Source organism: Leptosomus discolor, chromosome 21 (genome assembly GCF_034619465.1).
Source record: "Leptosomus discolor isolate bLepDis1 chromosome 21, bLepDis1.hap2, whole genome shotgun sequence".
NCBI lineage: Eukaryota > Metazoa > Chordata > Aves > Leptosomiformes > Leptosomidae > Leptosomus > Leptosomus discolor.
The window spans coordinates 875,992-899,572 of NC_141411.1; the positions used below are offsets into that span (position 1 = coordinate 875,992).

A 23,581-nucleotide genomic window follows, 5' to 3' on the forward strand; every position below is an offset into this window, starting at 1 on the left:
GCGGAGCCCTCGGGGCCCCGCCCCGCCGCGCGGCCCGCCCCTCTCCCGGCGTCCCCCGGCGGCGGCCATGGCGGACAGCGGCGGGAGCGGCCGGGGGCCGCCGTGCCCCGGGGCGGCCGCGGCGCTGCGGCGCTGGGAGCAGCTTCGGCGGCGGGCGGCGGCAGCCGCGCCGTGGGCCCGCGGGCTCCTGGCCGTGGCCGCCGGGCTCGGCCTCTTCTACGTGGTGCTGCGGGTGCCGCTGCGGCTCCGGGACAGCCTGGCGGCCGGTGAGAGGCGGCGGGCCGCGCCGGGGGGCTGAGGGCTCGCCGGGGGAAGGCTGCCCCCGCCCGCCCTGGTGGCGGCCGGGCCGGGTTCCTGCGGAGGGCTGCGGGGCCGCCGGTGCGGGCGGGCAGGGCCGGTCCTGCCGCGGCACACCGAGCGCATCAGCCCGGGGCTCCCCGCTGTGCTGCCGCCTCCAGGTTTGGGGACACTCCGGTGTCTGGGGCCGCCCCCGCGGCTGCAGCCTGGTCCTCGGTGCCGGGGCCGCTGGAAGCCCCCGAGGCGGCTCTGGCGGTGCGGGCCGAGTGCCCGCCGCGGCTGCCCGGCCGGTGCCCCGGGGGATGCTGGCCGCGTCCCGGCCCGCTCCTTGTCACTTCGTGCCCGGCTGCCTGTCCCCGCAGACCCTCGCTGCCCGCCCCGGGGTGTCCGTCAGCCCGGGCCGCGCTTTGCCCCCTCTGTCGCCCTCCCGGGCCGGGCTGGCGGCGGGTGGCGGAGCTGATGTGCCCCCGGGGGGGTCGAAACCGCGGCCGGAGCAGCGCTAGAGACCGGCCTTCCCCGCCCGGGGCTGGCCGTGCCCGAGGGAGAGGGCTGTGGAAATGGGATGTTCTCAGCGCTTGGTTAAAACAGGGCCTTTCTGCTGGGGTGAAAATGAAACTGTACATTCGGTCGCTTGCTGAGGTCCACCAGCCATGACGTCGTTGAAACCGTGGGCTGCTTTGTCTAAGAACTGACACTGAATATTTTTTTGTAGGGTGTATAACCTAATTCACTCACAGGTGGTTACAAACAGTAATTAATTATGGAAAGGGTTCTCTAACAAAGTAACATTATCTGTAAAGTTACTAGGGCTATATTGTATATTTGCGTAATATTTCATTTAGCATTGTTCAATAAACTATTTGTGCTTTTCAGTTCTGCTTAAGTCTTTGTTGTTTTTTTTTTTTCTCTTAACAGTGACTGTGTTCTTAAGCACTTTGACTCCGAAATTCTACTTTGCCCTTACAGTGACTTCATCTTTTATATCTGGACTGATATTTGTAAGTAGTCCACTTTTATTTTTTTAAACAACTGTAACACGTCTTTCGTTAGGGGTACATGCAGTCGGCTTTTTTTGGATCAGACTCTAGAGGGTGCCTTTGTGCTAGGAAGGAACTTGTTTAGTCTCTTCCCTGGTGTACTGGACGTGCTCTTTTGCGGCATGTGTTGTGCGTTGGGGTGAGTCGAAGGAAAATAGCTTGTGCCTGTATTAGAAACCCAAGCAGGTTTTAAGGAGGTGGGTGTCCGTGTGTGTGCATGCATACGTGTGTGTCTCTACAGATACGTGCGAAATGCACGTGCCAGCTCTGCAAACCTCTGTGCAACGAGAACACTGAGATGTTTATCTCTTTTAAACTGGGTAGTTAAGAGTTTAGCTTCCCACGGTAATTTTGGGGGGGTTTTGTGCATATGTCGGTATGTAACTATTTTAACAACTTTGATGTGAAAAAGGGCCAATAATTCAGCTCATCTTCAGATGACAGCGTGCACAGGCACTGCACGCGATGGACGGGGCACCCTTGCGTGGTCAGTTCTGCCAGCGCAGCTGTTCCTCCAGCGGCGGTTATCCGACCCTGGTGCAGACCCTGGAACTACCTACAAATCTTTTGGGTTAATCTTTATTTGTGGTGTGAAAAGCTGAAGAAAATGTCTCTTCTCATCGATTGAACCCGTTTACCAGAATGTACAGAATCTGTTTTGTAGGTGATTTTTTTTTTTTGCTGCCACATTAGAAAAATGTATCTTATTTATGTGGCAGAAACAATTTGTTTGCTTGGGTATGGATTGAAGGATTTGAGGGAAGTCATATAAGGAAATGGATTCTGCTTGTGACAGGCCTTTTGCATAGGTTTGCTTTTAAGAGGAAGTGGTTGTTGGTCAGCCGCTATTTATAGTAACACTTCTTAACAAAGAATACAGTTTGTCTAAACTTCACATCTTTCTGCGTGCTAATGAAAATACTCTGATAAGTTGGTCCAGGGCTGACAGTGTGGTGCAGTGCTGAGGACTTGTGACACGCAGGTATTTTTGATAGCTTCAAAGAGAGAGAGGGTGATGTTTTTGACCCAAAATTTCTGGTAAGTGTGCTTGATTGCTGTTAATTCAGCCTTTTCTCTTCGGACTTTTCTGAATGGCAGAACATGCCTGTTTCTCCATTTTGTTCCTTATTCTTTTAGATTATTTTTGTATAATAAAAAACCTACCTGTCTTGAGGTTCTTGCCTCCATGCACAGTTTCCCTGTACTGGCGCTTTCTGAAAGGGTTTACAAGTTATCCTAATGACTTGGGGAGGAACATACTTGTTTGACTAAAATTTTACTGGGTTGTTCAGTCTCTTTCATGTTAGGTGGGTGATCCTGCATGACAAGACAGGCCAAACCAGATAATTAGTGTTAATTTGTATGTAGATAAGTTCCACCTATAGTCATTTGCAGGGGGATGCAGTAGCTGTGAACAACTGGCACTTTGTCTCTGATGTTTATGTTGGAAGGGTGTTGCCTGAGGAAACTTCTGGTGCTTTCTTCTCCCATCATAGGTGTTTGAGTGGTGGCACTTCCGAAAATACGGCACGTCGTTCATCGAGCAGGTTTCTGTGAGCCATCTGAGGCCCCTCATTGGCGGGGCAGAAAACAGCCCTCCGGCACCAGCAGCGTTCTCCGCTGGAGAGAGCGAGGCGAGCCGGCAGAACATGCCAGGTGATCGTGGGTGTCCCGGCAGTTTTCCTTCAGCTTCAGGGCGGCTGGTTCACGTGAACTGGCTTTGGCTCTTCATTAGTGCTTGGGCCTGCATCTTACAGCGTGTTTTATTCGTAATGGTAAAAATAAACCAAATAATGATGTGTCTGTGATTTATTAAAAATGTGACTTAGAAAATACGACCCATTTAGCTAAGCCTGTTTCAGTAACATTAGATATTTACTATTCTGAGTATGTACGAGGTAAACATGGCGTGAGCGTTAATGACGGCGTTTGAGCTTTCCGCCGTGTGCTTTTGTACCCCAGCGGTGTTGGGGAGCAAAAATATTTATGGGATAGCAGAAGTTTGTGAAGAAGATCATGTGATTGTACTCAGGTTGCATAACAATAAAATTAAAGCAGCTTTTGAAAGTAAAACTGCGTTTGCATGACTGCATTTTAAAGTCAAGGCAGTATTTCCTGGACTCTTAATTAAAAAAGTAATTTTTTTTTTCCAGAGTGCAAAGTGTGGCGAAATCCTCTCAACCTTTTCAGAGGGGCAGAGTATAGCAGGTATTAGTTACCTTACTTTCTATCGTGTATTTTTAAAATTAATCAGGGACACACACATGCCTTCTTCACAGGGCTTGCACTTGTAATATCAGGAGACAGCTGAGACCTGCGAGATTATAGGGGTGATTGATGCCAATCCTGTGTTTAAAAGGCACCTATCCAAGCTTTGGCAGTTTCATTGTTAAGAATGCAAATATTACTGTGACATGATCAGGTTTTTTGAGAGTAAAGTAGTAGAAAAACTTTATTCAGAGGTTGAGACAGTGATTCTGAATCAAAATTCTCTTTTATTAAACTGGTAGGGCTGTGTTGTAAGTCTCTTTGTGTTATTTAATAGGAAAAGGTGTTTTGTAGGGAGCCAGTTCCCAAGTTGTTTAGAACTTTACAGCCTGTACAGGTTATGGAACAGGAGCACTTGAAATTTCTGGTTAGTAGCTCCAGGCTTTCGTTAACAAAAACTCTCTGCACTAGTTTCAGTTGTCGGGGGCGTCAGACACCCCCTTTTTACACTGTTTACAGGGTATGCCTCTCACTGGAATTTCTCCTGTTAAAGATACATGTGGGTGACTGGGAAGGAGCCCCTTACGTACTACGACATGAATTTGTCCGCGCAAGATCACCAGAACTTCTTCACGTGTGACACAGACGCCCTCCGGCCCTCAGACACAGGTACCGGTGCCGCCGCTGGGGAGGGGAGCGCGGGTGGTGCCGGGGGGCTTCGGGGCCGCGCGAGCGAGCGTGTCGGACGTTCCGTGGAACGATGGCCTTTCTCAGCTGCCAAGGAGGCTGGAGAGATGCATTTAGTGAAAAGATTTATTTTTTTTTTTTTTACCTTGTGGTTTCTCTACTGACTGTGAGGCTGTCAGGGTCCTGACGTGTTTTAAGATCTCACTTTCAAATAATAACACGGTACTGAAAACCTGGATTGTATTCTCAACAGCCGAAGACGTGGTCTCGTTTAAACCTTAGTCATGAATAGTGCCGCCTCCAGAATTTTCTCCTTGTGTTCCACGTTGGGTGCAGAAAACGTTCCCTACCTGGTTATTGTCAGGCCGGGTGCGAGCGATTGTCAGTTTGTCACGTTGCGGAAGCGTTACTTGTCAGCTGGCTGTGACGTGCCTGATATGAACGATGTGTTTTTGTTTCACAAGAGGGAGTGTATTGTCTCACTTGCTAAGCCAAGACTAATATTTGGTTTCCAAAAGAAAACTCAAACATTTTTCCACTTTATTCTTGCTGGACAGCAGAAGGTTTTGTTCCAAAAGAAACATGTATAGATTCTTCAGTTTTCTTATCGTACTTGAGATAGGCCAGATATGTAACTCCAGGAACGTAAGGTTTTGGAGTTCTTTCAGAACTCTTACTTAGTGTAAAAGCTATTAGTTCTCCATAGAAAAATGGTGGCTCTTGAGTATGTTGTTTTTCTTTTGCTAGAAGTTGGGTTTTGGTTTGAGATTTCCATTTTTCCCTAAGGGAAGCGTAGTGGGGAGGGGTTTAGAGTCGCTGCATTGAACTCGGGTTTGCTCCTCACCTGACCGTGATTTTGAATTCAAGCTGTGATTCAGATGACCCTTTTGAATAGAGAGATCTCACTGTTTTTAATCAATTCCTAGAACATTTTCTGATACATGATAAATTATTACGGTGTATCTTGAATTGGCTTTGCCGTGTTACGCCACTCAAGTGTGCTTTGTAAATTTAAAAAGGAATTGCTTAACCCTCTGTGATCTATGTCTAAGTACTTCCGTCTCACACTGTACCTGTGCAAGACACAGCTCTCTCTTTCGCTGTTTTCTTTGAAGTTCTGTTTGAAAGCTTAAATTAAAATTCTGTGCAGGTCTGTGCAAGAACCTGTGTTTAACAGTTGCTCCTGCCAAGCTTTCAACAAGTCTTGGGAAATGTTTCCAGAAATCTGTAGCGATTTGGAAACGGTACATCTGCCTGGTTGTGTAAGCTGTCTTTGCCTCTCGGTGGAGGTGGTCTTAAATGGTCAGTGAATAACCTTCCGGGGGGTGTTCTTTCTCAGATTGAACTTGGGGCGTAATGAGAGGTTGCAAGGTTCTGCTGCCTGTGGTAGAACCCCACGCTGGGATTAAAACACTTGTTTACCCTTCCCTGTCACAGTCGTCCAGCGAACGGGAATGCGCGAAATGGAAGTTCTGTGGAGGTGGAGCTGAGGCGGCAGCCGCCGGCGTTGCCTCCGTCGGCTCCCAGGTGCTTCGCCGGTGTCTCCATCCCTCACCCGCCTTTCCCTGTTTTTGCACAGTTATGCAGAAGGCGTGGCGCGAGAGGAACCCTCAAGCCCGGATTAAAGCAGCGTATCAAGCTTTAGAGTTGAACAATGAGTAAGTTTAGAGTACGAGTTCAGTCGCTGTATTCCTAGCGTGGAAGGGCAAGCCCAGTGCTACTGGGCGCACTGTCACCTTCTTGTTCCAATAATTTACTTCTAGCAAAGTCCTGAGCGGCTTAAGGGGAGACTTCTGGGGCTGTGAGAACTGCACGTGGGGCTATCAGTTGCTCTGAAATATTGAACTGTTCTGTAAAAACCTTCTGTTCTCCCTTTTTCTTGGGAAAGATATTTTTTAAAATCTTTACATCAGTAGCAAGAAACAAATAGGAAATCTTATTCAGATGGGGAACAGTCTCCATTGAGTACGAGATTGTGTGTGTTCCCGAGGTGGCATGGTGGCCATACTGTATGTGGAGTTCACCGATGCCGCTCCTGTCAGGGATTTAAAAATACTCTTATAACACAAACCAAAGAATTTCATGCACTGCTGAGATCCATTTTGTTATGTGGTTTTCTTGGTTTTGTGTAAAGTGCCTTTTTTTTTTTTTTTTTTTTTTTTAAAACCTCCTGGGTTTAAAAAAAGCAAAGCAAACCAAACACAAAGGAACCTCTCCCGGCAGTTACCAGAGCATTTTTAATATTTCAAGGAAAATAATTTGACTTGCTGTGATGATTCTTTCTTTTGTTGTTTCTCCAAACGTGTGTGTTCTGTAAAATGGGAAAGGTTTCTGTTTTCCTGACACTCATCGTTTGATCTCAAGTCAGTATTTTGGTACTTTAATTTTGTCAGTGCTTAGCTATTAAACGTGAGTGAAAGCTGCCCACTTTAATGCTTTTATCAGTTCCTTAAAAAATACTAAACTTTCTTCTTCAGAGTAATTAGTGGGCTTTTTTGCTATTACAGCTGTGCCACGGCGTATGTTCTCCTAGCTGAGGAAGAAGCAACAACTATTGTGGATGCTGAGAAGTATTTCAAGCAGGCTCTGAAAGCAGGAGAAATGATTTACAGAAAGTCTCAGAATTGCCATTCCCAGAGTCCCCAGCACGAAGCACAGCTGAGTAAGGACTTTGGAGTCACGTGAACTCTTGGTTTTGTGTGAGCAGGAATGTAAAACTGAAGTTACAGTTCGTGGTTCTAGTTTGATTGCCGGTTCAGTGAGGCAGTTCCTACTGTTTTAGCCGTGCTTACGCGTGACGTGCGGTGGGAGCTTTGGTGGTACCGGAGCGGATCTTGGGAGGTGGCAGTTACCCTGTGGATTCATCATGGCTTGTCTTGGGAAGTTGGGTAGGTAGAGCAGACTAATGAAGCCACTAGTGTGGGTCAGTAGCCCGTTCTTCCCAGATATCCCACCCAATGTTTTGGAAAAAAACCCAGGTATATTTTTGTCGCTTAACCTAGTTAAAAGTTGCTGGCATTGGTTGAGATAGGCCTTGGTTGGAACAGCAGTAGTAATTATTTTATGCTTTTAGATGTGGTTAGGAAAAAGGTTGTGGGGTTTTCAGTGTTTGTTCTGAGAGAGGGAAGGAGAGGTAAGGGTTGAAACTGATAGACTAATTTTTTTTTTGTCTTTGTAATCAGGAAGAGACACCAATGTATTGGTATACGTGAAGAGGAGACTAGCTATGTGTGCAAGAAAGCTTGGAAGGATACGAGAAGCAGTAAAAATGATGAGAGATGTAAGTATCATAAGTTCTTTTTTCATAGGAAAATATCACTGACCAAACCAACTCGCTGTGGGAACTGTGTAACTTTGGGCTGAGAGCGTGCTGTATGAACCGCAGTGTACTTGTTTTCCAGTGGGTGAATATAGCAAAAAAGTAACGTAGAGATGATGCGATTCTTTTCATGCTGCTTATGTGCCAGTTTCTAACACCGTGAAAGAGCAGGATATTGAAAAAGCTTAAATTATGGTACTGATTTCTGTTAAGTATTTCAGGGCTTCAAGTGCAATTCTGTACGTGCTTAATTTATTTCTCTGTACTGATTTGCAGTTGATGAAAGAGTTTCCACTTCTCAGCATGCTGAATATTCACGAAAACCTGCTGGAGGCACTTCTGGAGTTACAGGCTTATGCAGATGTCCAGGCAGTTTTAGCAAAGTATGATGGTAAGTGGGGCCTGTTGGGAAATACGGGCGGTTTTGTGTGGGAGCACAGGTGAGGAGGGCAAGGCACGCCCGTCCCAGAGCCGATGTCTGCCTGTGATCTCGGCTGGATCACTGGATTCCCTTCACTGGCAAAGAACAGGCACTTCCAGGGTTCAAGTCAAGTTTTTTCTTTCGAACGATTAGGTCAAATTTAGGCAAGCTAGATTGCATACAAATTAGTTTCTATGTTTTTATGTTACTTTTCATCTGTGAAGAAATCTTGGAGCTCACTTTTCTTCAATTCAAGGATTATTTTAATTTTTTAATCTCTTCTACATCCCTTGTTATGCCTAAATTCATCAGCCTTTTGCAGTCACAGCACATAGCTCCCTACGTAATTGAGGTAAATAAGCTGGAAAAGGTGGTTTTCCCTTCTGTCATCTTACAGGCTTGGCCTCGTGATTCTGCGATGCTGTGAGGTTGCTCGCTGGAGATTAGTAACGTGCAAGCGTGCTGCTTGCCAGAGATCAGTGGTATGCGAGCTTTGGGCCGTTAAATGGCAGTCGTTTGCTTTCGCTTTCTGTCTCAACTCGTACGTTTCAGGTGTTGTGCAAGTCTAGACAAAGGTTAATAAAAAAGTCTCTTTCTTACTGTCCTCTGAGTTTTGCCACCCAGATCGTGTCCACAACGTTAGTGTACGAAGTGCTTCTGTCAAAGCTGTCGCTTAAGTCACCTTCAGAATGGAGGGACATAGAAGCAGTATTTTGTGGCAATTGTTCCCTGCCCTTGAGAAGTCGGTGGTCCTCTCTCGTGTCTCTGTTCTTTATTGCTTCAGGGAAGCGAGGGCATGATACTGTCGCCCAGATCCCGTGCCCCTTGTGCGTGGCCACCCTAGCAGCCTGCTCCCGTCACTTGATCACCCGTGTTGTTCTGTGTGGATTCTTATTAATTTGACAAAACCATTTGCTCTTTTCCTGGTGGTGCTTTATGTTAACATCAGGAATTGCAACGCTTTCTTAAGAAAGGGTTGCTGATTTTTTTTTTTCTAAGCATCTGGAAAAATGAGTATGAGCTTCAAACTCTCTGTAGCGCCCCTGTGTTTTGCTTGACACGACAGCCAGACTTCTAGTAAGTGATGGACAAGCCCAGGATGGGATTTACAAAAAAAGCAAGAGCCATCTGACTATACACAACATGGTACTTGGGAATTAGACCCCAGACTTTGTCTGCTTTTAAAGTAAACTTGTACTGTGGAGTGCTAACCATCTAATCTGTAATTGTCAGCTCAAACTTGGCCTCAGATATTCTACAAAACCTACAACTAACAGTTTCCCATGCAACTGGAAAAGAATGGAAATTGTGTTTTCATTAAAATTTGTCTACCTGTCTGTAACGTGATTTTTTTGGTCAGCTTCTAGTCACTCTCTCTGAGTATTGTGTAAAACTCTGTTAATGTGCAGTTGCAAAATTAGGTGAAGATTAGAAGCCTGTTTTAAACCTTTGTGGGTCAATACAGGAAAAATACACTGTTCTTAAGTGTGTATTAATACCTGCATTTCTCTTTGAACTCAGTTTCGGTGTCTTGGTACGTTTAGAAGGAAAAATTACTCTTTACCATCTAACTACAACTCTTGAGTTTTTAATCTGAGACTGACTGGTGACCGGAAAGAAGACTGTGCAAAGACAGTAGAGGTTTCTAATCATAGCTGAAATGTTCCAGATGTTGCATTCATTGTCTGGTATACCCGAGTAAGAGTCTAAGCTCAAAGCGTGTGGGTGTAAAATGTGTGCCTTGCCTTAGAATCTTACAGCTTAATTATTTTGTTTTATCATAGATATCAGTCTTCCAAAATCGGCAGCAATATGTTACACAGCAGCCCTGTTAAAAGCCAGAGCTGTTTCAGAAAGGTAAGCAAGCACATTTGTGAAAAGAGTTGGTTGTTGCTGATCTTGGGTCATCCTGTAAAATATGAATTAGAAAGGTCTAAATCCAGTATGTAGCAGTTACATTTCTAAGAGCAAGTTAAGTGTTGTTACATATACATATATGTGTGGGGGGGTGTAGTTAAATGTAATTTAAAGCTTCTTTCAAGCATCCATAAAGTTAACGCAGGTGAAGATGTTTTTCAGGAGCCCATGGACCTGCGTGTGCTTTTGTATCAATTTTGTTTTCAGTGTCTTGCTTGTGATGTTCAGCAGTTCTTTGTTTTATGGATTGGGTGCAGGATATTTGTGGCAGTTTGTGTTGGCATTTCACTTTCGTTCTGGGCTGTTTGCCCACTTGATTCTAGATTTACCTTCGAGGAGGTGACGCCGTAACAGTCATGTGAAGGACTGGGCGCTCAATTACCTGACCTGATTGACGTGAGGTTTCAAAAAGTCAAATGTAACTTTCTCATATGGGCATGGATGACAGTCCAGATACCTAAATTAACATGAACATTTGTCTCCTAGAAGGGTTTGTTTATCTTTCTTGATAGTCAGCCAATTTTTAATGAGCTCCAATGCAAATAAAGACCTGGTTAGCATTTATTATTTATTACCTTTGTTCAGTGCGAGTTTTTCCCTTCAGGTTCTCCCCAGAAACTGCCTCCAAGAGAGGGCTCAGTACAGCAGAAATTAATGCTGTGGAAGCAATTCACAGAGCTGTGGAATTTAACCCTCATGTTCCAAAGGTAAGAGTGTTTTATTTCCTATTGGACCACTTTGTATTGTCTTCTGAAAAAAGTCATGTTACGTTGTTGGCTTGTTATTGGAGCCTTTCTAGCCCCCTGTTCTCTTGAAGTTGTAAGTCCAGCCGTTGAGTTGTTAAACACACTCGTATTTGTATTGTAAATGGTTGATGGCCAGAATTAGTTGTTTGCCATAGGTGATGATCAAACAGGGGTTTTTGCAAAAACTTTAAACTCAAAATTTTTGAACTCATTGGAAAATCCAGTAATGTATTACTGAAGGCCCTTTATTGGGTAAGGGTAAGCATTAATAAATATAAATTTAGATATTTAAAATCCCTGAAGCTAAATGAAGTTCTCCAAACAATAACCACTCGTAGCATTTCAACATTCTTTTTTTCTGCTGTGCTTCCAAGCACGGCTCCAGAACTCGGGTTGTTGAAAGATCTGCAGGCACTTATTTGGTTCATCCACGTGTAAACAAGATTAAGAGTCAGTATGGCTACAGGCTGTAATTTGGGGTCCGCATTGCTTGAAGTGGCCAAGATACGGGTTCCACTGAGCATGGGGTGAAGATAAAACCTTGGGTTGCTTTTTGCGGTGCTGGTGTGGGTGGTGGCTCTGGTGGAGACCTTGAGTGCAGCAGGTTGGCTCAGGCCTGGACCTAATCCTCTGCAAATGATGGTGGAGTCCCAGGGGCTGTGGCTGTGCAGGCTCGCATTGTCCAGCCACTCTGCTCTGTCTGCCTGTCCAATCCAATAGAATGTGCACTGAGAAAGCTAATTGCTGGGAGAAATTGCTGCTTGTTTGCATGACTGATCAAGAGCGTAGCAAGTTCATTTCAGACAGTCTCAGACAGATTTTTCTTTAGCCTCTGCCTTTAGGGGAAGAAGATTATAATGCATTATCATTACCTAAAAGTTCTTTTATTTTGTATATCCTCCAGTTGTTTCAGAAGCCTCTTGTACCTTTTTAAAAGAAGTCAGATATCATTTCAAACAAGCTGTTTCCAAAATATGCTCCGTAGTTCCACCGGCAATCACAGAAAGTGATTTGAGGTTGCAGTAATCTGATCTTCTCTTCTAATTGTATACCTAGCCAGTCTTCTTGATGATCTTTTTTATTACAATATTACCTTGAAACACCAATTAATTAGGTGACAGGGCAGAATTTTACTGGTGTTGGCTCTCGGAATCTATGAAATGCTCGTAGTCAAAGCAAACAAGTGAAGTAACTTGCCCAATGGGTTACAGTGGAGTAGTGGGGAAGAAAATCTGGTTTTTGAATTTGCAGTCTGTTCTGTCCCGTGGACTAAAAGTAAATGAGTATGTAAAGTGGAAATCCCTTTGTTCTTGCGTCTGATGAAAGTGGTTGTCTTTGCACATAACATCATTTTGCATAAGGAAAATAAAATAATGTTTGTTTCTCTTTGTTCCGAGTTGTGCTTTTACAAGGATGGGGTTTGTTTGGAAAGTTAGGAAGGCATTTTACAGTGCTAGGGAAGTGGTGCTCTTCAGCGATTTCAGATGAGAGCTCTGTAACCGCGTTCTGGTGCTGTACGAGGCAATCTCTTCCAATCATCTTCTGAATATCTTCTGAATTTTAATTGTGTGTAAAGACTTTAAGTCTGCAAAACCCAAGGTACTTTCGGCACTGGTGCCTTGCCTGTTTCATGGTTAAGCACAGACATGAAAACCTGCCAGACTGTCGAATTTTTCTGTTGATGTGGTAACACGGGTGCGGAGCCAAAGCCTGGGGTTCAGTGCTGGCGTGTTGTGGCACTGCTTGCAGCGGGGCTTCGTCTCTGCTGTGGCGTTTCTGTCCCCTTGCTCTCCACCCAGTTAGTACAATGGAAGAGTGGGCGCTGCGGAGAGCATGAGGAGTCAGGGCAAGGGTCAGCTATTTGAGACCATTTTCCCACAGCAGCCCTGTGTGAGTGATCCTTTACTGTGTTAAAAAAAAAAAAATTAAAAAAAAAATAATTGAGGAGGATTAGAGGGGATTAGCAAGAATATTACCCTCTGGAGCGCAGGCCCAAGGCACTAAGAGAAGAACCTAGCCAGGCAGCAAATGTGCTTTATTTGGCTGGGGCACAACCCCTCCTACATTCCTTCAAGAATCTGAATGGGAAAAGTTAATTCCTCAAACTGGATTAGTAAATAATCTCATAGTTTGTGGCATCTGCTGAAATAAATCGGCGAGTTAGCTGCATTCTTACACTTTGGGAGACAGTCAAAGGAATTGCCAGCTACATTGATCAAAGATGCGGATTAACTTTGGCTGTTATTGAATGAGACACTCTATGCTAGGAGAGAACAGCTCACAGGTAAATACTAGAGCTGAAACTGTCACTTCGTTCTTGTAAAAATTGCTCATCGGTTTTTAAAGGCCAAGTTAAAATGAATACCTGTCTTTTTTTAACGTACCATGAGAAAACAAAATTGCATGTCCTGTGTTTCAAGGGAAATGGAAAATGATTAATCCTTGTGTTCTTTGACCACAGAATGTGCATCAGATATTCTGCTGATGTAGGGAGAAGGCTGGAATTGAAAAAAATCTGAAATCAGAGATACTTTGTGGTGGTTCAGCAAAACCACATTAAAACGAGGTTTTCCTGGGTTTGGTTTATCATTCTTCCTTTGGTTAGCATACTGACACTTTCTGGTTTGCTACTCGTACTTGGGAGCTGACAAGTACTTAGCCTCCTACATGGAAACTTTCAGTGATTAAATGATGAGAGAAAATACCATTGGGTGTGTTTTTTTTTTTTTATTATTAGCCTAAACTTGCAGGTCACTGGTAGCGTGCCGGTGGCATTGTACTTCTCTATAGTCCACAAGAGTGTATTTTATTTTGCCTTACTGAAGATGCATTTTTGTTTTTCTGATACTTTGTGTGTGAAAACCCCAACTGAAGTCTTCTACATCTGTGTTTTGCTGCTTTTCACTTCCCATGTGAGTGCAGGGTGTCTGCACCATGTCAGCATTGGGCTGTTTCTTCAACAGGTAGAAGTTGGCCCCCATGCGATGTGCTCAGTTATACCTCAAGCAATCACAGAATCACAGAGTGGTTTGGGTTGGCAGGGACCTTAAGGACCATCCAGTTCCAACCCCTCACCATGGGCAGGGACACCTCCCACCAGACCAGGTTGCTCCCAGCCCCGTCCAACCTGGCCCTGAGCACTGCCAGGGAGGGGGCAGCCACAGCTGCTCTGGGCAGCCTGTGCCAGGGCCTCACCGCCCTCACAGGGAAGAACTTCTTCCTAATACCTGACCTAAATCTCCCCTCTTTCAGTGTGAAACCATTACCCCTCGTCCCATCACCACACCCTCTGATCAAGAGTCCCTCCCCGCCTTTCCCGTAGCCCCCTTTCAGCACTGGAAGGTGCTGTAAGGTCCCCCCGGAGCCTCCTCTTCTCCAGGCTGGACAACCCCAACTCTCTCTCCTCACAGGGAGCTGCTCCAGCCCCTGAGCATCTCCGTGGCCTCCTCCGGACCCCCTCGAGCAGGTCCGTGTCCTTCCTGTGCTGGGGGCCCCAGAGCTGGACACGGCACTGCAGGGGGGGTCTCAGCAGAGCGGAGCAGAGGGGCAGAATCCCCTCCCTCGACCTGCTGCCCCGCTGCTGTGGTGCAGCCCAGGGTGCGATGGGCTTTCTGGGCTTGAGCGCGCGCTGCCGGGTCATGTTTGGTTCTTCATCGCCAGCGCCCCCGAGTCCCTCTCCCCAGGGCTGATCTCCATCCGCTCATCGCCCAGCCTGTGTTTGTGCTTGGGATTGCCCCGACCCAGGTGCGGGACCTTGCACTTGGCCTTCTTGAACTTCACGGGGTTTGAAATGACCATTTATGGTTCACAATTAAAGATTTTTGGAACATTCCACATAACAAAGTGTGCTTTCCATTTTTACTTTCAGTATTTACTAGAAATGAAAAGCTTAGTGCTACCTCCAGAGCATATCCTGAAGCGAGGGGACAGTGAGGCAGTAGCGTATGCTTTTTTTCACCTCCAGCACTGGAAGAGGATAGAAGGGGCTCTAAATCTGCTGCACTGCACGTGGGAAGGCAGTAAGTATCTCTCCTTGTTTTACTTTATTCTGTACACAGACTAATCTCTCTGCCTTTATTCACCTCAAACACGATTGGTTCTCTTTGTGAGAAGCTGGTCGCTTGGTTTAGATATGGATCTAATGTCCCTCGCTCTTTTTTCAGCATTTAGGATGATCCCATACCCGTTAGAGAAAGGTCATCTTTTCTATCCCTATCCGAGTTGCACAGAAACAGCAGACAGAGAACTGTTGCCAAGTAAGTGATTTGAGGCAGTGATGATAATAAAACATAAGCTAAGGACATGTTCGGTTTGTGGTATTCTGTATTTACCTTACTGTGATTTTTTTTTTTTAGTCTGAGCTTCCTGTGAAGGGGATTCAGCTATTTGTTGATGTCCCTCCCAAACGATCCTGAAGCACTTGATGTGTGTGTGTGGTAAATGTTAGCTTGATTCTGTAATCACAAAAGTCCTTCAAAGATTAAGTCTGTGTGTGGTACATTCAGACTAAGTTTGGCCAACTTCAAGGACAACAAAATGGGCCAATTCCTTAAATTACTTTTAAAAGTAGTCATGGATTTGACTGCTGTTGTAGAGGAGCCGTTTCCTTTTAGCAAGGAATCAGCGCTGGTTCCAGTCCTGCAGCCAGGTATCTAGCAGAACCTGTCTGTGATCTTCCAGAGAATCCTTGGGTAATCTGTACCTTTATAGAATATGCATTGCTTTCTGTCATTGACTCCTTGGTACACACTGGTCTGCTGGACAGTATGCTTCCTGGAACTTTTTATCTATTTTTATGGATTTGTACTAACACTTGACACTGACAAGTGAGTCTTCTCCAACAACCCCTTACTTCAAGATTACTTTATGCAATCATGAGCCTACATGGTTTTTTTCTTTAAGTAAGGCAAACAGACTAAATCATTAGGGCCTGTGCTCATCATATTTAGGAGAATAGCATTAGTTTAGATTAGAATTGACTGTTAATTGTACATGCTAATAGAATTCCTTTGGGCATGAACTTCTACATCATGAAGAAATGCAAGTCCCACGGGACTGGAAAGTGCTACTGCAAAAGCACCAGCAGACCCACTGAGACCACAGCTGTGGAAAGGAAAACTACACATACGTGTTTCTATTTAAAAGCCTGAAGTTATATTTAAAATGTGTAATTTAAATTTGCCCCCAGACTGCTTTAAATTACTCGTTTCTCACTTATGCAGGATATTGCACAAGGAATTCCTTGGTTAGCAGCTAACCCTAAATTGTAGACTTCCCAGTATAATTAAACACCAACACATGCAGATATTTCAACACAATCACTCACGCATTCCTCTTGTGTTTTAAATATAAAACTACCCATAAATAAAATCATCTTAACACTTTTATTGCAGTACTTCCTCAAGAAATCTTGACGCTTAATTTTTTAAAAATTTATCTATTTAAAATATGTTGACCAAATCAATGATTCAAAAATCCTGTGTTGGTCTGACTAGTAACAATTCTAATGGCTGTGAATGTATAGAATTATCCTTGGTTGTCCTTACCTGCTTTGGATTTGATTTTAATTAGCCAGTGTAGGAAAAACTAGTGCAAAAAGAATCCTTCCTATTTCTCTTATGCTTTCCTAATTTAAGTTGGGACCTTTCCTAAATTGCATTACTCTGTTTTAAAAACCAGGTGAGTTTCTCCATAGTACACGAGCATAACCATGTCCCGTGGTGGAGAAGCGGTTTCTTTGGTTGCTCAGTAGAGGCGTGTGTCACTGTCACACTGGGTCACGGCCTCGCAGGGCTGGCTGCCTGTGCGAAGGTGGACCGAGAGTCTGGGATAATGCTAAACATCCTGATGGGCGCTGGATATGGAGCTCCGAATGTTCCGCTTAGTTGTGCTCCGAAATCTGTGCTTAACCGTGGAACACACCCCCGGCACGTTTTGCTGTTGAGGAGTTGCAAGAGCACCATCCACTTCTGCTGGGCTTGCCCTTGCGACGGTGGCTTTCCTGTGCCAGCATTCAGCACAGTAACTGGGAGCGTGCGGTGCCTTTTTCCTCCTCAGACTTCAGTTTTAGAATTAATACAACTGTATTTTCTTGTTTTATGAGAAAGCTTACTTAAATCTTGAGGGTTTTGTTAGATTTTAAAAACACAAGAAGTGCGCAGCCCTTTCATAATGACTTCTGTCTTGAAATTTTTTTTTTTTTTTTCATTTAAAAGCCCTTTAAAATCATTGGATAAAAGTCAAGAGCTGCAGGTATTCAGAGCCAGTAAGTAACTGCGAATTCACCGAACAGGTCCTCAGCTGGTACCCAGTAGTAGTGTCCTGAGTGCTGAAAGCTCCCTCTGCCAGCCCTTGGCCTGCCTAATCACCTTCTTCTGAGTTTGTGGCCATGGATTGGAAATTGCGAGGAGCTGCTATGTACAGAATTTATAACCTAGTCCCGGGGCTGTTTCCTTTGAGGTCTACTCTGTCAGCTGCTCAAAAAAAATTTACTGTAGCCTACCAACCAGAAATCTTTGAAAAGCATTAAGGAGGTACCTTGCGTGTGTATATAACACGATGGTGGTTCTGCACTTGCTGAGCTTCTTATAGGAGGGGGAGATGGGCTGTTCTCTTCGGGTAACAGGATTAATGCTGCAGAGGGTTGGAAACACCCGAATTGTTTAAATGGATCTAGGTAGTTTTGACAGCTTGTGGATTTTACAGTTCTTCCCTCTGTCCTGTTAAAAGAGTAGATACCAAAAGCTAAACCTGATGAAATGCTTCAAAAATAGAGCCCATGCAGGTGAAAAAAGAAGATTGTGAAGAGAAAGACGTAATGACTATTAGTAACGAAGACAAGCATTTAATGTAGGGGAGACATTTTTGAGAAGTTTAAGTACTGGGACCTAACGTGCTGCACAAAAGTCTTGAGTCCAGACTGCTGTAAGTCTAGGACTGAGTTACAAGACTGTGTAAATAATTCAGAAAACTGTCCTCAGTTATCAAATGTCAATACTCTTCATTTTTTCCTTCCAGCGTTTCATGAAGTCTCCGTTTACCCACAGAAGGAACTTCCCTTTTTCATCCATTTCACAGCAGGCCTATGTTCCTTTTCGGCAATGCTCGCCCTCCTTACGCACCAGTTCCCTGAGCTGATGGTCATTTTCGCTAAAGCTGTAAGTATTGTCTCTGTCGGGGGCTTGCTTAGGTAACTGGTGGGATCTTCGGGAGTTTTCAGGTCCACGGTGAAGTAGGCTCCAGTCAGTCTCACGCTCGTGGGGCGTGAATTATTTTATCTCCCTTTGTAAGAATCTAATTAGTGACAAACGCTTGTTGAAAATTGGGCAAAATGTCTGTTTTGACAAGAAGGCGCACTCTTACGATAGCCTACTGTGGCTTTAGTTTGCGCTCCTGTGGTGAGAGAGCAGCATTTCGGCACCAGAGAAACTTTGCCACAGAGCACAGTGTTGAGTGTGGATTTTATTGTCATAGAAGTGGAAGTCTGCAATTTGAGAGCCCCAGAAACGGGATTTGTTGGCTGGAGGTTTTGAGAAGCGAGTAAAAGGCAGGCTGGACGGCAGGTCTCTTGCTGAGCGTTGGAGACTGGTAGCATGGTGGGAATGGAGGGGACAAAAGCAAAGGTAACTCTTAGCTTCCAAGCCAGGTCCAGGAGTGAGTTAGCCGTCACCTACCTTTTGGGAACTAGAGCAATGGGTTTGTATCTCATCTGGTTCTGATTACGAGGTGGAGAAGGTGTTCAGCGACCACAGTTCTGGTGTTTGAGTACCTGTTCAGGGATAGAAGCTGGACCTGACAGTGGCCAGCAGGCTTTCAGCTGGATACATGTCTGATCTGTGCTGCTTTAAATAGACCTAAAGATGCCTGCTGGTGAGGCGCTTGTTCCTGGGGTGCCCTCTGTGCCCGTCTCCTTGCTCCCTCTCTCTGCCCTGCTCTTTTTAGAGCTTCTTTCCCCGTGCTTATCTGTTAACGTTGCTGCTGGCTGTAACCTTGCCATCCTGCCCTGGGCTCTGAAAGCTGTGCTGTCTTGCTTTGGCAGAGGAAGAAGCTCCGTAGGCAGCTTCCCCTCACCACTTCTCAGCCTAAGCCGTGGCATTTGGCCTTTATTGAGCTGCGGGTCTCGTGCGGTAGAGTGGAGTGGCAAATAAAGAGCTCTGAGTTCTCAATGAACCATTTATCCTAGCTTTGCTAGTCAAAATAGAGGGTGAAAGGTGTTATGTTTTAGTGCAGCAGGTAATGGAGACCTGGGACCTAAGCCTTTTTTCTTAAGAATACTTTGTTCCTAAAAGCGTTGATTTTGCTAGCAATTCTAGTCTACAGTGTCCAAGTCATGCAGGGCTGAGAATGGGGCCTCATTTCCACACAGTTCTGTTGATCTTTGTGTTGGAAAATGTAGTTGGACACGCCAGTGACAAATTTCAGTGCTGCTCATAATTGGCTGCGTTCATAGTAACTAGGGTTTAAATATCTGCTTGATTAATTCTGTAAGGACTGCATTAGCAAAGTTGTATGATTTCCAAAGAGATACAAGGTCAAATGTTATGCTAACAAAGAATTGCTTGGTGAAGTTCTCTCTGCTGGGTTTCTTGAACCAAAAAAAGACTTTGTAGGAGTTAGTTGGCTTCGCATAATGACATTTCGAATGTCAAGTGACGTGTCCAAATGCGGGGAAGAAACTCCCAGGGTTTGGTCATCTGGCAGTGTGTTGATTTCGCTGGTCTCCTGTAGGAAAGGATGGATAGTGTCTCCTCAGATGAAGAGAGGGTCCGGAAGACTGCACTTTGCCACATCGTTCTACCGACCGAGTCGCAGTGGTGGCAGGCACAAAGGGGCTCTTGCTACGCGCTGGGCTGGCTTGATGCTGGCAAAAGTGGAAACTGGATGTTGAGATGAACAGACAAGTGAATTCTGTGTTCATCTCTTCAGATTGATGGCTGAGAAGGAAATACCGTCTTCCAGTATTCTGCTGTTTTAGCTAGAATGAATGTTAACTCCCAATCATACTCTAATGACTAATATTGTTGCTTATTTTAATTATTAGATTATTGTACTCTTGATCCCATTCCTGATGTTTTCAGAAGCATTTGGGAAATTTGTGAGAAACAATGATACTCGATATCAAACTAACGCTTCTGACTTATTGCTTCAGTATTTAACCATCGATAATGCTGTGATGGCTGCTAACACTTCATAAAGCATTCTCTCTTGTGTTCTGGAGGTATGTGGCAGTAGCATCCCACTGAGTTTTCATACCGAAAATGGAAGCTTGCCTTCTATTTAATGACACCCACCTCTCCACCCAAGAGTACCGTAATGAAACGATTATTATTTGCTGTATCTAGTGTTATATTTGCAGGTAATTCCAGTGCTTTAAGCTTTCTAAATGAATTTTTTTTCCTGTAGATTTCATGACTTCAGGTATTTTTTCCATGATCCTGTGTTCTAACTTACTAAATATAGTAATTTGAGATAATAAAGTTCTCGATGGTAGATACCTGGAGTGCTTTGGCCTTAGTGAAGAAGCAATACAAAACATATTTCCAATAAATTGTTGAATTGTTGAGTTTCCAGCAAATCTAGAACACAGTTTTAGGAATGACAATTGGGAAGTGTTGTATATACGGAACTTTTCACTGTGAGTCTCCCAGTGACTTAAATATGACTCCTTAGATTACAGTTCAGTTGCTTCGTAAGCAAACTGTTGTTTCCAGCAATTGAATCTACAGCAAACTGCCTGCCTCTAAAGGGCTTTGAGAAGTTGAATACCTTTCTATTGACTTGAAGAGTCTGAGTTTACATATTTTCATTCGTTAGTGCTTGAGTTTGTTTCCTCCATAATAAATCACAGAGTAAACCCTGGCAAATTGCTAAAAATATTCCAAGTGGCCAAAAATCACAATGAAGCATTTGCTGGTTCCAATGTACACAGGGTAACACACCGTCAGCAGAGCCCCGAGCCCCAGCAGGGGCTGCGAGCCGGCTCCCTCTGGAGGGGGGCGCAGCCCTGCCTGGCACACGTCGGGGGTTTGCAGGCACGAGGACGGGCGCTGGCACAAGTCCCGAGTGGTTTAGAGCCGGCTGGGGCTCGTTGGTTCTCTTGCCGCTCGGGCTTTTAATATTCCTCAGTGAAGGGAAGATGTTCTGTGAGTCGGTGCTGGTGAGGATGGGGTAGGAGTGGGAGAGCGCCCTGTGACCTGCGGGACGGGCGCAAGCGCGCTCCGTGCACAAGAGCTCGGCCTTGCTGGGTGTTCCAGCCAGATTTCCGATCTCTCGGAGAATCACGCTGTTCTCGATCACCAGAGGCAGCTCTGATTCTTGAGCAGTTGCTGCTCAGAGTTTTCTGGGTAAGGGACAGAAGCGGGGAGGTATGCACAAGGGATGGCAATCTCTGCAGGTCACTGAGCAAGCTGAAAAATACTCTGTTACATGGAACAACTTCTGTTGAAACTGCAGACAAAAGTGCCTCGTTATTTTTCCATTGAGTATGAATTTTTATTTTTTAATAATTACATAGGTGGAGGACTGGGTAGTTGCGTATCATCTGACAAAAATGATGTTGCACAGTTCCTTCGGTGATACCTTATAGGTCTGCTTTCAAGAAAACTAGAGATGCAGAGTGACAGTGGGCGCTGTCAGAAGTTCCTGAAAACAACTAACATGCTTACCTTCCAAGCAAATGCCATTTTTTGAGTCTGAGTGTTATGCTACTGGAATAGACCAGTATTAGTTAATATTGAAGTATTGAAGAAATACTGCAGCAGTGTTCCTGCTGAATCCTACTGGAAACAACTTCCTTGTTCAGGGGATTGGACAAAATCCTAAGGCAATCCATGTTCCAAAGCGTTTTGATATGGATCACTTGATATTTTCACAACAAAGAAGGAAGTCATGGGACTTAAATTAAAAATTGGCTAATTTTTATAATTGCAAGATTAGGAGAAAACGTTTCTCATTCTGGTTGTTCTGTAGCTCCCCGTCAGAGGATTCCTTGCCGTTTTGCTGAGAGCAGCCATCTAGAGACAGAAAATAGGACTAAGCAGAGCCCCATCTGGCAAGTCCTGCTTTCTGTGACACCGTGCTTTACTTTCTGAACAAATCCCCCTACCACTTTCCCCAAAGCTCATTAAGTGAGACTGAAGAATTAACTTTTTAGCCAGCTGCTGAACTTTTCATATTTATAAACACTTGAGTCTTTTGCTTATCTAAGAGAAAATGTGTATAGTTCGGAGATGTGCACTTCCCTGCCAATGTGTAATGAGTGGGTCTACACTTCATAGAAAAAAGCCTGAAGTTTCCTGTCACAGCTGAGTGTCGATGCCAAGGGCAAAGGTTTCCTGCCTTGCTAATCTACATCTTAACTCATGCACTTAATGTGAAGGTGCCACCCGCAAACAGGCGGGGAAGAAGCTCGCTGCAAGGGAAAGCTCCTGCGCTGCTGTGAATGTTATGTTTTAAAAGCCTTTTCAATGTAATATTTGAGGTTATGATAGAAGCCAGGAGGGCCAAAGTAAAGCCCTCAAACTAAATGAGTCCTGTCATTGCTGCCTCCTGAAAAGAGGGTTTGTACGAGGATAACACGAGTCGCAGCGGAATACTTGGGGGATGGGTTGAGAAGGTGCAGGGGAGTTTGCACCGTTTGTTTGAGCCTGATCTTTATTTCTGGAACTGTTTAGATGGCATCTAGAATATGGATCCTCCCTGGAAGCACAGGCCGGTCTTGGTGGATGGTCTGTTCCATCTTCACATGTTTGAGTCGATGACCTATAAATAATCCATGCCTGAATAGCCGAGAAAATACACCACTGCCCTCCTCTCCAGTGTGCTCAGAACTGGAGGCGCGGGGCTCGGGGCAGCTGTAGCAGGGAAGCGCCGCCCTAACCCCTCCTGCTTCTGCCTAGGTGCTGCGCGTGCTGTGGCCGGTGAGTGCTCCCAGCGTTCTGGCCTCCAGCTGAGCGGACCGCGCCGGGGGTGAGTGGACAAGGCCGGAGCTGCGGCTTCCAGAGGGTTTTCTCTTCTTTTGTCTGTCTTGGCTAATATTTAATGCTTACTACAAGCCTGCTCCGTGGCGTCGGCGTCGAGGGGGTAGTAGCTCTGTGGCCTTGAGGGAAAGACACAGGGTGGTGTTTTGTTCGTACCTTGAGCCTGTAAAAGGATCTTGGTTTTGAAACTGAGCTGATTTGTTGTCGTTGTTGTGTTCTGTTTCTTCCAGTGCTTTGGGACTCTTCTTTCCCCCTTCAGCTTCACTTTTGAGAACATCGAGGTCCTCCTGCTGTCCAGTCTCTGGCATCAGCTGGCTCCAGTGTGACTGGAGCGTGCTTCCCACGATGGTTCGATCTCGTCGCTCTGGCGAGCCTGACCCCCGGTGGTTACCTGACCCCCAGACCTGGGGCGCAGGGAAGAACGCTGTGCTATTCAAACTGGTCTCTTTGACAGGCTTCCGTGTTGGTAATGGTGCTTAGCGTATCAGTTTCTTCTTTGGCCTTAGTCTGTAATCATCTAAGAAAATAGTTTTTGTTGAGCAATACCTTATTGCTCTCTTAATCACTTGTACAACTGGAAGCCAGTACTTCCTCTGTAAGAAAGGAGAGGACACAAACTGAGCAGATGTTGGGGGCACTGACGCTTCCTTCTCAGCTGCAGATGCACCAGATAATTGGCTTAGATTTAGTTTTGTAAGCCTTTTTCAAAATATTTGTTAACAGCGAAGTATGGTTCTGCTTTCTTTATTAAAAGGTTGCTTCTTAACACATTGAATTTATTGACTTCTTAAGTGTCTGTTTAATATAGATTATAGTGTGCAAACAAAGATTTGTTTCTTCTGTTTCCTATGAGCTTGAGCTACGCAAGGAAACGATAGTATAAACTCCTTTCTTTCCTATTATTACTTCTTTATATTTAGTTGTGCATCTTTTGTCTTTCAAACCGCTTTGCCCTGAAGAACAGGGTGGTG

General features: G+C 45.1%; 1 protein-coding gene across 1 annotated transcript; it reads left to right on the top strand.

Moving 5' to 3' along the window:
• The first annotated feature begins 67 nt into the window (after window positions 1-67).
• Window positions 68-22,876, top strand: ST7L (suppression of tumorigenicity 7 like). Its single transcript, XM_086476398.1, has 16 exons — window positions 68-266; window positions 1,213-1,295; window positions 2,831-2,990; window positions 3,488-3,542; window positions 4,096-4,211; window positions 5,809-5,887; window positions 6,737-6,891; window positions 7,412-7,509; window positions 7,825-7,939; window positions 9,754-9,826; window positions 10,491-10,593; window positions 14,501-14,651; window positions 14,796-14,888; window positions 17,650-17,789; window positions 22,530-22,599; window positions 22,841-22,876. Exons 1-15 carry the CDS (start codon window positions 68-70, stop codon window positions 22,581-22,583), a joined length of 1,674 nt encoding a protein of 557 aa, XP_086332524.1. The 3' UTR covers window positions 22,584-22,599; window positions 22,841-22,876.
• Window positions 22,877-23,581: the final 705 nt, after the last annotated feature.

Excerpts from the sequence above, each read along its gene's own strand:
- ST7L (XM_086476398.1), top strand. The coding sequence starts at position 68 with ATGGCGGACAGCGGCGGGAGCGGCCGGGGGCCGCCGTGCCCCGGGGCG. Across the intron at positions 2,991-3,487 it reads GAGCCGGCAGAACATGCCAG|AGTGCAAAGTGTGGCGAAAT; the intron begins GTGATCGTGGGT and ends TTTTTTTTCCAG. Across the intron at positions 9,827-10,490 it reads GCCAGAGCTGTTTCAGAAAG|GTTCTCCCCAGAAACTGCCT; the intron begins GTAAGCAAGCAC and ends TTTTCCCTTCAG.